The 16,059-nt window shown below is 34.1% G+C and overlaps 1 protein-coding gene across 3 annotated transcripts in view; it reads right to left on the reverse strand.

The window, feature by feature from the left end:
* The window catches only part of ASCC3 (activating signal cointegrator 1 complex subunit 3), a 265,663-nt gene that overhangs the window by 200,328 nt on the left and 49,276 nt on the right, over positions 1 to 16,059 (reverse strand). For all 3 annotated transcript variants that reach the window (XM_054061495.1, XM_054061493.1, XM_054061496.1), the window contains 4 exons: positions 15,820 to 15,940; positions 12,845 to 13,052; positions 11,929 to 12,073; positions 11,226 to 11,351 (listed from right to left, as the gene is read on the reverse strand). In XM_054061495.1, the coding sequence (XP_053917470.1) occupies positions 11,226 to 11,351; positions 11,929 to 12,073; positions 12,845 to 13,052; positions 15,820 to 15,940 (600 nt within the window). The remainder of the gene's footprint in view (positions 1 to 11,225; positions 11,352 to 11,928; positions 12,074 to 12,844; positions 13,053 to 15,819; positions 15,941 to 16,059) is intronic.

Below are 16,059 nucleotides of genomic sequence, written 5' to 3' on the forward strand. Positions count from 1 at the left end.
GCATTCTTCTTCCACACTCGTACTATGAAATTCCATTGAGAAATGGCTATCGCCTAAACAGCAGCCAGCAGAGGCACATTATTCACTCCCCAGTCTTAATTATCAAAATGACTAAAACTACTTTGAGTTGTTTTCACTAAAAACTTTACAGATCTCTGCATGTGCTTTATACCAAAGTCTCAACATTCGGTCAATGGCATAAAACGTACCTCCCTAAAGAATGAGGAATGGCCATTTAACAAGTTGCTTTTTCAATTTAAGTATTTCACTTATTTTGATCATGTAATGAGGTCAACAAACACAACAGCTGCAAAGATAGCAGGCAGATATATTTGGATTTCAAATATTACTGTGATTAAGTAAAAGAGGAAAAAAATGCTGCGAACCAGAAAGCTGGATTTCTTTGAGCTACATGCAGCTACAGTGTGGCAGAACACGTCTACCAGAAATGCATGTTGAATTTTTATTGGTCATTATTTCACTCTAAAAAATTTAATACGTTAATAAAAGTCACTCAATTTACAGTCCGTTGAATATTGTAATTTGGAGCCTAAATATTGTTTTCCTTTGAAAGCAACTTTAAACCTGTCTCTAAGAGAAGGGTAACAACAATTCATGTTATTACATACTTTTAAAGCATGTGTCTTTCAGTATTTTTATTTTTAAATAAATCCTAATTACTTTTATGAACACAAAGGCATCAGTTCTAACTTTTCATGTAGAAATGAATATTTAAACTATTAACATAGAAGCTACTTCAGGACAATATTTTCAAACTATTTACTTTAACTTGCCCATAACATATGACAAACTATTTCTTCCTAATAATACCTAACAAAAATCAGAAAAACTAACAGAGTGCTCTGAGAGGTAATTATAGCTGAAACTAGTAATTATTTAAACACATTGAGTAAAAATGAAAGAATGGCAAAGAGAAGAGCATTCCTAGAGGAATCACTACTGCTGTCATAATCTTTCTACAACTCAATTTTCTTGTCTACTTCAGTTAATTTCACACTACTGCTAACCAAGAAGTCAGTACTGTTTTACAGTATAGATTTTCAATGACTTTTTGTAAATTTTACAAGGGAAGACTACAAGCACAATCAGTCATCTTTTTTTCTATGAGAACACAGCTCTTTTGTTCTCCCAAATCTCAGCAGCACTCACAGAAGTTTTTCCTACCTGATCTGCTGTAGGAAAAGAAAAGGTAGGTGAAGGATGACAAACTTGCATGGTAGGGTTACTAATGTGAGGGGACAACAGAACTTCAAGTATTAAAAGACAAGAAGTACCAGAATATTAAAAAGTATCTGGGAAATTTCTCTAATGACTTCTGATAGTAAAACAGTTTTTGTGTGTGTATTACCATCCATGGTATGATGGTGTTGGGCTAACAGTAAGACCTGATGATCTTGGCGATCTTTTCCAACCTTAATCAATCTATGATTCTATCCATAACAAATCAAATACGCTGCAATAAAAAAATTAAGCATATATTCCCGCCAGCCCCCGACATCCATCTGTCACACTAAGCCAAAGAAAAACTGGAAATCTGCTTTTCAATAGCATAATTTCTTCCATAGTGACTGAACCCTTTAGTAAGACATTATGCACAGTGTAGCTGAGACCTTTGGCTGCCATACCTGGGTTTTTTATTAAAACAAAAACCTAAGATAGTAATGAGAATAAGAGGCTTTAACAGACTCCTACTGCTCAGAAGTAGTGCTCTTTTGCATAAAAAAAACACATGAGGTTTTTTGTTTTTTTTTTTAATTTCAGTATTCACAAGTACTTTCATTGGTTGAATTGCTACACAAATTAAAATCCTGACAGGTAAAAGCAGGTACTTGGTTAGATTACTTCTAGCTACAGGCAGATGCATCTATTCCCACAGTGGCTTAGCAGGTGCTTTTCAGCAGCTGGTGCCCTTTACTGGTTTGCCTTTGTAAGTGCTCCCACAAGATTTTCAACCATTTCAGAGGCAGCACTACACAATATACACATGCTTGACAGCTGTGCTGAAAATGAAACAGGCTTAACGTTTTATTCAAATCAGAGGCAGCCAATTTTATGTCATGTTAATATTAAAAAGTGCACTTCCCTATCCATATTTACTATTTGCATAAAAAGGAGCCACCAAAATCCGAAATAACTGTAAGAAACTGCAAGTCTCATATGGCAGTATCTACCAAATATTTTTCAGCAATTTTTGCTTAGTATATCATACATAGCCATGCTAGTTTAAAGAACAGACCAAAAGAAATGCAGGTTCCTATTTTCACTGGTAGAGATAGTACCAGTATTAGACTTTGACCTGTATTGTCTATTAATTGTTCTTGCCTTCAAACTTACATGCCTGAGAAGAGATGACTCAGATTTTACAGGTTTTTCAATAAAAATATGTTATACATTACTAGTACTTTAAATAAATAGAGTATTTCTTACAGAGATCTTTTTAAGTTTCAATTACAATCTCAATAATGGAAGGACATTGGAAAATACTATCTTATATTCACAAGGATTTTCATTACAGTACACATTTACAGTGTTTTTCGCATGTTTTCATTAATATCAAGCCTATAAAAATAAAAAAAAAGTGTGTATAAGTGTAACACAGAGTGACACAACAAAGAGCATATTTATCAGTTTTTCATAGCATCCTTCAAACACTGCTGATGTCTTATATTTATCTTGTTCACATAACACAATGGTCAAACTTCTAAGATGTTAAAGGGCTCTTATAAGAGTATCTTAACAGATAAGCCAATACAAAAAAAAAATAAAGCTATAAAGTGTTATACAATATATTATCCTAATAGTATTTAGAAACTGATGTTTAAAGCAAAAAAAGACAAAAGATTGAAAATCTTAAAAAGAATAAAAGCACAAGACTACAAAATATCTCCAACTATATTCCACCTGACATTAGGAAAAGGCAATTTAGAGAACAAATAATGAGATCATATTTCAAGCAATCAATTTTAAGACACTACAAGATACGGAAAGGGATTAGGCTATAGTGGAATACCAAGGAGAAGCCCAGGCCAAATAGAAAAAGATAATTTTTCAACTTTGTGAAAAGTCATCTGAAAAATTTGTGTAGATGAGCTAGAGATAGCACATATTGCAACAGAAACCTTCATTCAGCCTGATTCTAAAAGAATAAAACTTGCCCAGTGTAAAACCAAAGCAAATAAACCTTCTTGGAGCCTACCAAAAGAAAGGTTCATGGTAGAGGTAGACAGAGAACACTATTTTGAAGTAAGAAAAAGGTTACATTGCAAGTTGTTGTGTGGTTATTTTTTTACAACAGGGAAACTGTGTGATTTGTAAATGTGGATGCAACTGGTTATCCCTTAATTTCTCCAACAATTCAGGTACCCCAAAATTTAAAGGAAGTATCTGCATTACTTCCACAGTTTTTATAAGACAATAATAAAAATTTCATTATACTTCTCTGGTGAATGTTTTTCCAATTTCTATAAAAATAATCAGCTTTCAAATGATCCCACTACAGTGATTCAATCCACAACATCAAGTCAAAAATAAAAGCTACATCATATGAAGGAGGATATATTTCGAGCAAATACAGGCTTATGTCTGATCATTCACATAATGCCTAGACTTGAAACTCATGAGCAGCAGGACGTACTTTCTTCCTTTACCTTCATTCCTTCCCATACCAAGAGATAAACTACGGCATTACTTCCACAACAGTGGAAGGCAGATTGTTTCAGTAGGTATGTGCGACTGCTGCTCAGTGAAACCTGCTTTTGCTCTTCATAAAATCTGATATAAGATCATACTTCAGTTCTTGTCTTTTTCCAATTATTCATCATCTTCCTTTCTTTTTTTTGCATACAGATCTTCCTTTTCTATTTAAAAATGAAATAGTAAAAGTCTGGCAAGCTAAGAGAGGAAAAGGGAAAGATATATAAAATAGTGGTGACGAGTCTGTTAAAAAGCATCTACTACTTTAAAAATAAATTTGGCACTAACAGGAAATATATATATACACACACATCCACGTATATACGTTGTATACATGTGTTGCATATATATATAAAAATATATTTTATAAATATATATTTAAAATATCTAAAATGCGTATTACTGTTTTTTTTTTACGCTTATTATAATGTAGGACTGTGAATGTGAATAAAAGACACAATATGGATTAAGGCAAAAACTGCAGTCATGTCACACCTACCTAATGCAGACATGTTTCAGAGAAAATGGTTTCAATTTCTCATCCTGTGTTAAGAGACAGGTCCTCTGTCTATAATAGTGTCAAACACATCTTTTTTCTGAGTCAAAAATCACAGTTTTCAAATGCCAAGGGTATATCACAATCTTTACTGCCAGGCATGACTGCATTTCAGAACGTTTTTTAAAATAACACTGTAAGTTACTAAATAAAATGTTTTTGAGGAAACCCATGAAATGGCTTAGAGATTAACATATCCAGGACTGTGTTCAGCTCTTAAGAGCTATCACATACCTGGGATGTGTGTCTCCAGGAAAAGAAGTTGTATGACGGCTTTTGTCAAAAAACAAAATGACAATCTCTATTTCTTGCCTTCTTATTTTTAGGACAGCTTTGATATCACCATCCCTCATGACTCTTCCCTTTCTGTGTTTTACTATTGCTACATTAAAAAAGAAAATCTTTATCCTCAGTATACCTCTTCTGAGACAATTCATTCTTCTCTCTCTTATTTCGGCACTAGCATAAGTTCTTATTCTGATGTTCCAGGAAACCTACTTTATATATTTTGATACAGAGTTTGGAAATACTCTCATGTCAGGAGAAAAGACATCTAGTGGAACCACGCTTAGTACTATAATCTCAGATTTATCAGACAAAATCATCCATTATTTTGTTATCTACCTATTTCATTCCTTGTCATAACCCTGCATCCTCCGAAGATTTGCTCCTGAGAAATCTGCCTTGCCAGATCTGGGACATGTGCTGTGCTAAATCAAGGAATCCAGACTTTCACATTTAATTCCAGAATTAATTAGAAGTTGTATTACAGCATTCACAAATCCTTGCTATCACTGCAGTGTACCTGTATTTCACAATATCAAGTTTATTTTTCTCTTTATATTATTTAGATATGTTTTGTTTCAAACATGTTATCTTCTTTTTGATGAAGAGTTAATAAAAATATTTCTAATAAGAAATATGATTTTCATAATAGAAATTATAATAATCTTACATGACATGGACAATAAACTGCTGGTTTGGCATGAAGCACACAGTTTTTATTTGCTTTCAGCGAAAACTACAGTGTTTACTCAGACAATTTAAACAAAACAATATACAAAAGCCTCAGCTGAGGCTCAATTAGATATTCAAACAATTTGATGCAGAAATTGTAAATTTTGCATCTGGGGTTCTAAAATAATGATAAAAATACTAATTAACTCACATACTGAAGAAAATTAGGCTAGAATTCATAAGTTTTAAGATTAACATCAGTGTAGAATCTTAACTCCAATATTTGTGTTAACCTATTACTGCACATACTCTACCTTCTTTGGATCCCCACTCATGAAATACGAAGACAGATTGCTAGTTCTAATATACATTATCAGCTATTAAAAACACTGTATTATGACCATCATGGTTGTTTTCCTTGTCTTAAGATGTGAATAATGATTACGAAACATGTAAACTTTCCTCAGAGCAATTTTCTTTTATACTTCATTAGAGAAATGTCAAAATTTCAATAAAATTAAAATATTTTAAAAACTATTCAATTCGGTTCAATTGTCAATTGCTGTTTCGAAATTATGCAACTGAAATGTACACTAAGATCAAGTTTGAAATAAATGGTCCAACATTCTGGATGTAAAAAAATGTAATTTATGCAAAAACATCCATACTCCTATTCAGTAGACTTACTTGTACAATTCTAAAAACATGAAAACATTACTGGAAAAAAAAGTGAATATTGATTTTGTAATAATTCCTTCACATAATGCAGAGAGAAAAAGCATTGCTTATTTAGACCACTAAGTAGTGCTAGTAAAAGGAAATGGAAATAACATGAAACACAGAAATAAATCTTTCCCTGAACATACACTTTAGGTAAAAAGCTGAAGTTATTTTTCACCAGAGCAATTTGTTAGATAAAACCTGTTTTCACAGTCTTGAAGAGGAACTTTTCCTGACCTGAGTTTATGACTTTAAAGTTACATTTATTTGGCAAAAAGGCTGGCACAAAACCACCTTCATAGTAAGTACAAAAACATATATTTCAGTAACGGTCAAGCTGCATGTCAAGCAGCCAAAGCTAATAAATATAAGCTTGAACTTACTCCATTTTTTAAATTCTCATTACTGAAACTACCTAGCTAGCATGCCACTTTCACAAGCAGTAGTACCATAATACTTCAGACTAAAGAGGTGTGACCAACCAGCTATTCATAAGCCACACATGCTTGTATCCAGCATGCTCCAAACAATAATAAATGCCAACAATAATTATTTACAAATTAAATTGGGTCTAGGATTTGCTGCCTTGCAGTATGGTGAGAACTCTTCCTCCATGAAGTCAAACTCTTTAGAAAAGCTCTGAACCGTTAAAAGAAGGCTCTAAATAAACTGAAGAGTTACTTTGAAAATACTAGCCATAAGATTTCAGATAATACAATGCCAAACCTTGCTAAAATGTATTGTTTCTTCATTCTGCAGTGTAGCAGAAGACGCATCCTGTTTACACTGCCAATCCTATAAATAAGAACTTCCTGTTAAGGCCTGTGCTAGTTTAAGGTATTGCTGCTCCCTTGGTTGTTGGTTCAGAGATGTTTTGTCTTACCGCCTTACATTTCTATGAAAGGAACAACAAAAGAGAGCGTACAGATGTTTGAAGTGTGGTTAAAATGTGGTTTCTTAGAACTAATATTTAGAGGAACTAATTTCTCTCATCTCTCCTTAACCTATGTTTACGTCAACTTAAAGAAATGAGAAAAATCTGCATTAATTAATACTTCAAAACATTTAAAATGAAAAAAAAACCCCAAACTTCATCTTACACGATCCAGCAGTTTAGCTTTTGGCTAATAGTTCAAAATACAAATTAACTCCTTATCATGAACTCAGTTCTGACCTTAAGAGCTATGAAGATTAAATTTAATAGTGTATACTGCAATATGCATGTTACAAGGTCAAAGATTCTACCCAAACTGCTGGCAATGTGATCAAAGTCACATAACTGATGAGAAAGAGTTTTTAAAATTACCTTTGTGCAAATGAAAGCATACAGACTAAAAGGAAAAGAAGCTCCTATGACACTTCAAAAATTCTCACATTAGCATTCAGTCGAAAGTGAAACATTTTTTCAAAAAGATTACAAACCAGCCCATTTTAGACTTATTCTTGCCTTCTGTATTTAAAAAGGAAAATTAAAGGTTAATTAAACTTTTTAACAATTTAGTTTCACAATTTCACTACCAGCATTATATTATGCCTATATGTTATAGATTCTTCCATAGTGCTCCTTTGTCTTTTAAAAGATGGGAGGTGACACAAATGCAAACTAGTCGCCAAATAACAGAATTTTCACCTGCTAGGTCATGTAAATATAAAGTTGAATAATGAAGATTTTTCAGTCCATAGCCTCGGCACCAGCACTGACTGCTACGTCCACTGCCTTTTTGAATAATTATGCTACCATCAGCTGCATCTTCTAAAAACACTTTGTCCGTGAAATGCACTCACTTAGCTAAATAGCACAGCTTCTTGGTCTGTCTTTGTACATTTCCAGACCCTCTCTTTGCTAATACAAAGCATTAGCAAAGAACTAATTTTATTTTGTATTGCTACTATTCCTCTCATGCTCTTTCTTACTGGTGATATGTCATGGTGTGGTTTATTACTCTTCAGTCCCTTGGGAAAACTCACGCAGTTAAAGTTTTTAACCCTGAATCAGCAAAGGTAGCACTGGAAATTTTCAAATCAAGATGTAGGTTTCTTTATATTAAGAATGACATATACATTTCTTTCCCATATGAAGAAATTTACACCAGCCATTAAAACACTTTCCATATATCAAATCTAAATAGAAGGCCACTTTCCTCTACAACACAATAAACTAGAAAGTCAGCTGTACAGTACTTCTCCTGACCACCTCTCCACACTCGGGCAAAGTAGTTAGCAAGTGAAGAAGAGCCAAAGAGAAGGCCCAGAAAATATTATAATTGTACAAAAATTTCTGTACTCTGTACCTAAAGCAATCATAGAATCTTAGAATGGTTTGGGTTGGAAGAGACCTTAAAGATCATCCAGTACCAACCCCGTGCCACTGGCAGACATACTTCCCACCAGATCAGGTTGCTCAAAGCCTCATCTAACCTGGCTTTGAACACCTCAAGGGATGGGGCATCCACAACAATTTGTTCCAGTGCCTCACCACCCTCACTGTCAAAAATGACTTGCACGTCCCACAGATACCCGTGTTTAGATGGAAAGGTCAAAATCTTCTGTAGCGCAAACACATTTTTATTTCTGTCATCTAGTCACAGCTTCTCAGAGCAAGTAAAAGAAATCTGGACGTTAGAGAACAGAGACAAAAAGAAGGAGGTTACTCTCTTTTATCATCATTGTGTAGGCAAAGTAGCTCCAGAGAAGTTACCACCAGTTTATAAGAGCTGACCTCTCCCGAGCAGGCTGACACCTTACACCTATAACAGCTGAGGGAGCACTTCCATCCCACACTGTGCTACTCGCCAGGGGTTCTGACCTGCCCCACCCTCCGCCTCTTCCTCCTCCTCACAATGGCTCTGTGGCAAATGAGAACTTGGCACTTAACCTGAAACTAAGTCAGTAAAACTGTTTTAGAAAGTAGAAAATTGATCTATTTTCTGGATGTAAAAAGACAATTTTACAAGGCGAAACATCTTAGAAAACCCAAAGTGTTTGCCTCCAAATACTGCAGCTAACACATCTTAGTACCTGAGGCAGGGAAACACAGCCAGAGCCAGGCAAGAAACCACAGCGCAACAGAAATTGGACTGGTGAAACAGAGAATAGATGAAAACTCATAGGAAGAGGAATACTTATAATTTTTAAAACCATCAGGATTTGCCCATAAAACAGCAAGTGCTTACAGAGCTGTGTGATAAAATACCCTTTAGCAGCAACAATAGACTGTTTGGTTGTTCTGAGCTTTTTTTCCTGGGCACCTACATTATTACAGGCTGCATGTATATTGACTCATTAAACAGAATGAGTACCTTAATCCATATGATTAGATCAACTCAATGTCTTAGAACAAAGCTCCTACTACTAATGGCATCTCGTAATAGTCGATTGTAGCAAAATTCTCAACTTCCTAATGATGCCTCTAGATACTGGTATGAGCTATCTGCAGTCAGATTTACTGTCACACCTTCTCCTTGCATGACTGTTCATACTTCAGATACTCTTGCAAACATATCTATATAGAGACAGCTATCTTATAAGCATGGGATATGCTACGTACGCTAGGGAGAAAGCTAAAAATCTTTATCTTACTGCTTTGGCTTACACTAGTTTACCAAGAATGAATACACCATATTGACAGAAAAATTTCTCGCTTTCTAAACTGAATTGAGTTTATTGGCAAAAATTTTAACCACTAACCAGTATTTTATGAGCGTAACGATCTAGAACAGCCATACAGAGAAAGCAAAAAGACATTTTGCCCTAATCAAGATACTTATGTCTTGATCGAGTATATATTGAAAAATACACACACTGGTAACATCAGGCGTTTTACCTGATTGAGAAAAAGATGGTCTTCAACACGATTCAAATCTATGAGTCTCACTCATGGAAATAGGAATCTGACATGTCCTGCAGTTGGACAAACTATTCATAAAATTGTCATTTTTTGCTACAAGCTGATATTACAGTTGGGGGTGGGAATTAAATACATAAGTATTCAAACATTCAAAATTTTATTTGCTCTTGACACTTCTATTTGATGTCCTGTAATAGGAAATATATGAAAAAGTTCTGAAGAAGAGTGTTTCTATTTCAGAATTTCACTGTGAATCTGAAAAGTATACCTCTTGATGATACACAACATACAAAGGAGATGAATGACTTGTGAAATCTGCATAACTGATGCATTTTGTAACATTTATTTTAAACATTATATGTACAAAAATCTGCCAACCATTTGTTCTCAATATTTATTTTTCTGTCTGAACTATACACTTTTTCTGAAAAAAAGTGATTGTCTCTTGAAATATTGGTACTTCTTGCAAAAATCTTACAGGTTAGTAGGTAGTATTTAGCTAGGGAGAAAGACATTTCATCGCAGAAAGCTGTCATGCTGAAAATAGTCATATAAAATGTTGCATTTTACAGCTGCAGTGGCTCAACACTTCTATCTAGTTAAGCTGTCAGTCATTTCATAAATATGGCATTAGGTACTGTCACCCAAGCAGAAAAAAAAATAGATTCTGATTCTAAAATTCAACTGTCTTCTGTTTTAAAATGGTTAAATCTTTATGTAAGGCATAACCTTTGCTCAGAACCCCCAATAATATGCTCTGGGTAACCGTATGAGATTTATATTCTCACGTCTTGTTTTCCCACAGAGAAAAAAGTGGGAGAAGTTTTTCCATGTTGATGGTGATGAAATACTAAGAAACATAAAACCTTCCTCATATGCACACAGAGCTTGCTCCTTGTGTCCCTGTTGAAAACAATTGCAAAATCTCCCATTCATAAGCAGATTTGTCATACACAATAAGAAGCGAGCAGATACATGTGGAGTACTGAAAGTTCTAGACTGTAAGTACTAACAACAAATTTAGTTCTCTTACTTCAGCCTTTTCACCATTTTAAAATCAATAAAAGTGAACATGCTAATATTGTTTTTACTTGAATTTTCCCCTGTTTCCTATCACCAAAGTTCTACTACTAATAATTTGCCCCTTCCTCTCAAAGAAGCACTACTCCCAAAGGGTTTGCATGCCATACAGTCTGTAAACATCATAACTCCATACCCCCACAACTGCATTGTACTATAAAACTAGTCTCACAGACTGCAAAATAGTGCTGTGCAGTCACTACATCCAACAAATATTCTCAAAATTAGTAGCGAAAAAACTGAGTGCATTTACACATAACAAATCACAGTATTAATAAGTAATGTTTTACAGTTAAATTTTTGTCATACAAAGTAGAAATTAATTTAATATCTTTGAAATGGTTTACTCACCTCATCTAAATCTTTAATATAAACAATTTTCTCTTCAATACCAATAGGCATTGGTTCGCTATGGGGGATCTTCACTTCTTCATACATTTTATTGTTTTCTCTCTGAACTGTCTCTGGTAAGAACACCTGAAACAGTATTACAGGAAAATTAACTGAAAGTATGAAAACAGGAAAACTGTCATTACGTATAATCCAGTTAAAACAATTGTTCCATCACTTTCCTTCAAAAAATGAATCCAAAATAAAAGCAGTTCTCATTGATTCATTTTATAATAGCACTGAACCCACCAAATGGAAAATAATCAGTTTTCCTACCCAGAAAAAAATCCAAAAAATACAAGCCCTCTCCCCTACTTATTTCATTAAATTTCAAAAGCCATTCAGTCTAGAATTTCATAAAGCATTCATTTTGTTAAAGTCACTTTAATGGTTTAAAAAAGATAGAAAAATAGTATTTTAATGATTTAAGTGACCCTAGGAGTCAAAATAAATACATTAGTTGAGAATGAGATTACTTCTTCTAGAGCCCAAATAAAAACAGAATATATAAAAATGTTTAAAACTGTGCAAAGAAGCACTGCTTGATGTATTGGATTCTGATATGAAGGAGAATCTCTAAGGGAACAAAGGGAACTCTACTGCAAATCACTCACTGGGAAAGACTTACACACTGTTCAAGAAGGGTCCTGCACCAAGCACATACCTTTGCACCCCCAATGAATGCTGATGTTTTCACAGCTTCAGCTCGGGAATCATAAACATGTGGATAACGTATTTTTTCGAAGTCCATCATCTCTCTCTGTCTACATAGGACTGGCATGCTTCGAGCATTCAGAAGTGCTAGTTCTCTGTGAGCAGAAAAATAATTGCAGTAATTCTGCCCATTTTAGGCAGCCATCAAAAAAACGAATGTGGTATATTCAAGTCAGAGCAAAAGTTGTGGAAATTTAAGGAAGAAAACATTGCATAAAATAATTACCACAGCAATTTTACATTGTTTTTCTCAGGCATCAGTTAAACCAAGTCCTTATAACACAATGTTTACATAAAGATCAAAAGCGCAATCCTATAAGCGCAAGGCTTCCTAAATACAGTATTGCCTCTTTTTAAGCAACATGTATTAAGCAACATATATAGCAACATGTATTCAGTTAAATACCACTTTCACTATATTTTTCTCAATACAAAATACAACAGCTTATTTGCTCTTCATCGATGCTCTCCCTCCTCTCCTCCTCCCACTACCTTTAGCTGACAATGTAGAAAATAGTACCCATTAATCTTGAGAGGAAAAAAAAACATAGTTCTGATAGATTTAGTACAGACTTCATAAATCTTAAGCAGGTAGTGTGTATACAGGAACTACGAAAGATAGCCTGCCCCTCTAATCTGCATCTCCAGCCCACATACATGAGATTAAGAAGATTCTCATTAAGCAGATCACTGCTTTCTTTCCCTGAAATTAGGTTTTCATACTAAAAAAATGTCTACACTTGTAAGAAAACGTGACTTGAAATCAGAATCACCTACTCATCAAAGCAAACTAAAAGAAAATAAACTATTACGATATGTTGGAAATAGCAATTATGACAGAAGCATTTCTCAATTACTGGCATTACCTTTGCATCCGCAGCTCTTTGGGGTCAAAGCACATTAGTCCTTCTCCAGAAACTTCTCCATCTTCCCCAGCTTGTTTTTCTTTTCTGGCATTTCGCTTTTCTTCCCGACGAAATTGTTTCATTAACAGCTTTTCTTGCTCAGACTGAATTGTAACTTGACAACCATAATTTGGCTTAGCATTTTCTCCTATAAACTTCTTGCATTGTTCTGCAATATGATAAAAGGTAGTATGCATCTCCATAAGTACTGGATTTCATCTTTGTTTTCCCCAGTTCTCTTCAAAGGTTTGTTTTGTGTGGGTTGCATTTTGTTTGGGTTTTTTTTGGGGGGGTGAGGGGGATGGGGTGGTAGGAGGGGTAGATTTATTTAGATGTCCATTCAGCAGTTGCCCTCATGTAATCTAACAAAAAGTACCAGCTCGTGACCCAAAGGTAGCATGTTTAAAGTCACCATTGTTAAGCAAACAAAAATTCTTCAACCCAAATCAAGAGGACTAGCTAGCAGCAAAAGGAATGGGTTTTCTCTTTTCTATATTTATAATTTCATCAACAGTGGAAATGCCACTTATCTCTCCTCTTACCTGTATGCACTTATGAGTAGAATGGTGTGAAAAGAGATTCAACAGACTGGGTTTTTTCAACCTCCTCACATAAAAATCAATATATATTTACTGGATAACATGACAGTATTGAAAGCATACTGACAGTGTAATTTCCCTGAACAGGTGAGAAAAGAAACTTCATTCTATGTAAGCACAACAACTCCTCTCCTTTATGTGGAAAACAGCATGACTGAATCAAGACGTATTGAAACCACAGAGAAATTACAGTAAATAATTAATCTAGGGGAACAGGGAACTAGAATGAGCAGTCACATTCAACTTTCCAAGGCCATTACTGGCCAAAACCAAAGACACAATCAAGTCTTTTATATGCAGTGGGGTGGAGAGATTTGCTTTGGTTTTAACTGTATCAGTGGTTTAAAACTTTTGTTTTCAAAATTCTGCAAACAGTTTTTTAGTTTATATGTTTCACTGACTATTATATATTTAATTAAATATACTTAATTAAATATGTTTCATATGTATTTCTGCAGTCAAACTCTGAAGCCAAAAAATTGAAACCGTTTTTTCTTTAAATAAGCCCACTTAACTGATATTTTGAATATTTTGTGCCACTTAGTTTCACCTACAGTAACAGTGAAACTCTTACCTCCCACAGCATGCATGCTGGATAAGGTGACTATAACTTGTTAAACAACATTCAAAAAAAATCTAATAAACTGTCAAAATGTCCACATTAATACCATCGTGTCTGTGGCTTTAACTGTCTCTCTTGTATTAAAAGGGGACAAAAATGGATGCAATTTCCTAACTAAATTTAATGCAGCCTGAACACACCAGGGCAAAGAACTGTAACTTGATTTGGCCCATAAGCACAACAATCACCTTTACTGCCACTGAAGTAAATTACATAAGAAGTAGTCAAATAATACAGCATGTTATAGAAATGCAGTACACGTACAGTTCCTTGACTTGTGCTTATTTCAAGACACAAATTACTCAAGGTTGACTAAACTTCTGCAGACACAAATTATTCCCCTTCCCAAATGCAATTCTGAAAAGATAAGACTTCAATCCCCATTAGAAATACCATTTTGATCAACTTAAAAGAAAAAAGCCTTATTAAAATTAATAAACAGAACTTGAGGCAGAGCATCTTCAGTTTCAGAGAAGATACTCAAATATCATTGACTCCTTTACCAGAATGAAAGAAGGATTCTCTCATCAGTGAAAAAAGCATATGACCAGTAATGCGTTTGTATTGTCCCAAAAGCACAACATTGAAGATATTCTTCCTCCACATTCTAGCAGAAATTACTGTAATAGATTTTGCAGATGGCATAATAAAGAATTAATTTGTAAAAACTTCGAAAATACTACGTCTGCTAAGTGAGAAGAAAAGACCTGTGTAGCCAAAATCTGCACATAGGAGAAAAAGTATTATAATTGGATTTCTAATGAATTTATTTAAAATATTTCATTATTTGATTATTTCAGAAAGGAAAAAAATCCCAAGATACAAAATGTTGTTACATTGATAGCAAGATATTCCACTTAGTTTTTATCTGTTTGTGATTTCAAATGGTTGTTCTGATGAGTTTAACCATCAGCACAGTAAGAGGTGAACTTCTAAACGCATGCCTATATAATAGTTCATTTAAGATAAAAATATTAAAAACAGGTTTTTTTCATTTTAAAATTATCATGAGGTTATGTAAGTCCACCATTACTAGTTTCATTCACACTTTCCTAATTCTATATGCTGTGAATATGCAAAGGGTTGCATGGTGCTATGTCTATGTAAGATTCATCCCAAGTCATAACCTATTCTCAAACATTTACTTTGTCAGAGGAGAAAGTGGGAATACTTGTTTTTAAACAGCAATTTGTGAAACAGATTTTAAAATAATTACTCTGTGCAGACAATTTATCTTATAAAAACAAAAATTTCAGTATAAAACCTGAGTCCCTCGCCCCATCCATCCTTAAGCTTCACTTGAATTTTTCTCAGAAGTGGTCGTGACTCTACTTTTTCTCCCCAAGATCTACATTTGATGATATACAAGAGTAGAATGCAAGCAAGAAAGCAGATGAGGAATAACCCAAGCAAAGATTAACTTATATATAGAATAATCCATTAAAATAGATGCAGTGCAACAGTTAATACATCTAAAAATTAAACATGCCCACAGGTAGTTGAAAGGTAAATAAATACAGGCAATATGTACTTGTTTCCTCTGTATAACGATACCACGATTTCTTTGTCTAAGTTCATTTGAACATGACCCTCTCCCCCTTTTTTGTAGCTTGTTTTTTAAATACGTATAGACAATATGGTTGTTTGAAATACATCTGAACAGTTAGAAAACTACTTTTTATCCTGTTTGGAATAAAAATTCTGTAGTCACTCACCTTGCAGAGTCTGGAATCTGTTATCATTCGGACAAGTCAAAGATCTTTCCAGAATCAAAGATCTGTTCTGTAGGAGTTTCTCTATGAGTTCAAAACCTTCAGGACCTAGCAGTTCAAATAACTACAAAGAAAATAAATTCATAATTACTGTAAATTTATAGTTAGTACTGCAATATTTAAACAAATTAATGAACTTCAGAGCTAAGTAATTCAACCCCAAAGGTATCATTACTAGTATTC

This window comes from Cuculus canorus, chromosome 3 (genome assembly GCF_017976375.1).
Source record: "Cuculus canorus isolate bCucCan1 chromosome 3, bCucCan1.pri, whole genome shotgun sequence".
Classification (NCBI taxonomy): domain Eukaryota; kingdom Metazoa; phylum Chordata; class Aves; order Cuculiformes; family Cuculidae; genus Cuculus; species Cuculus canorus.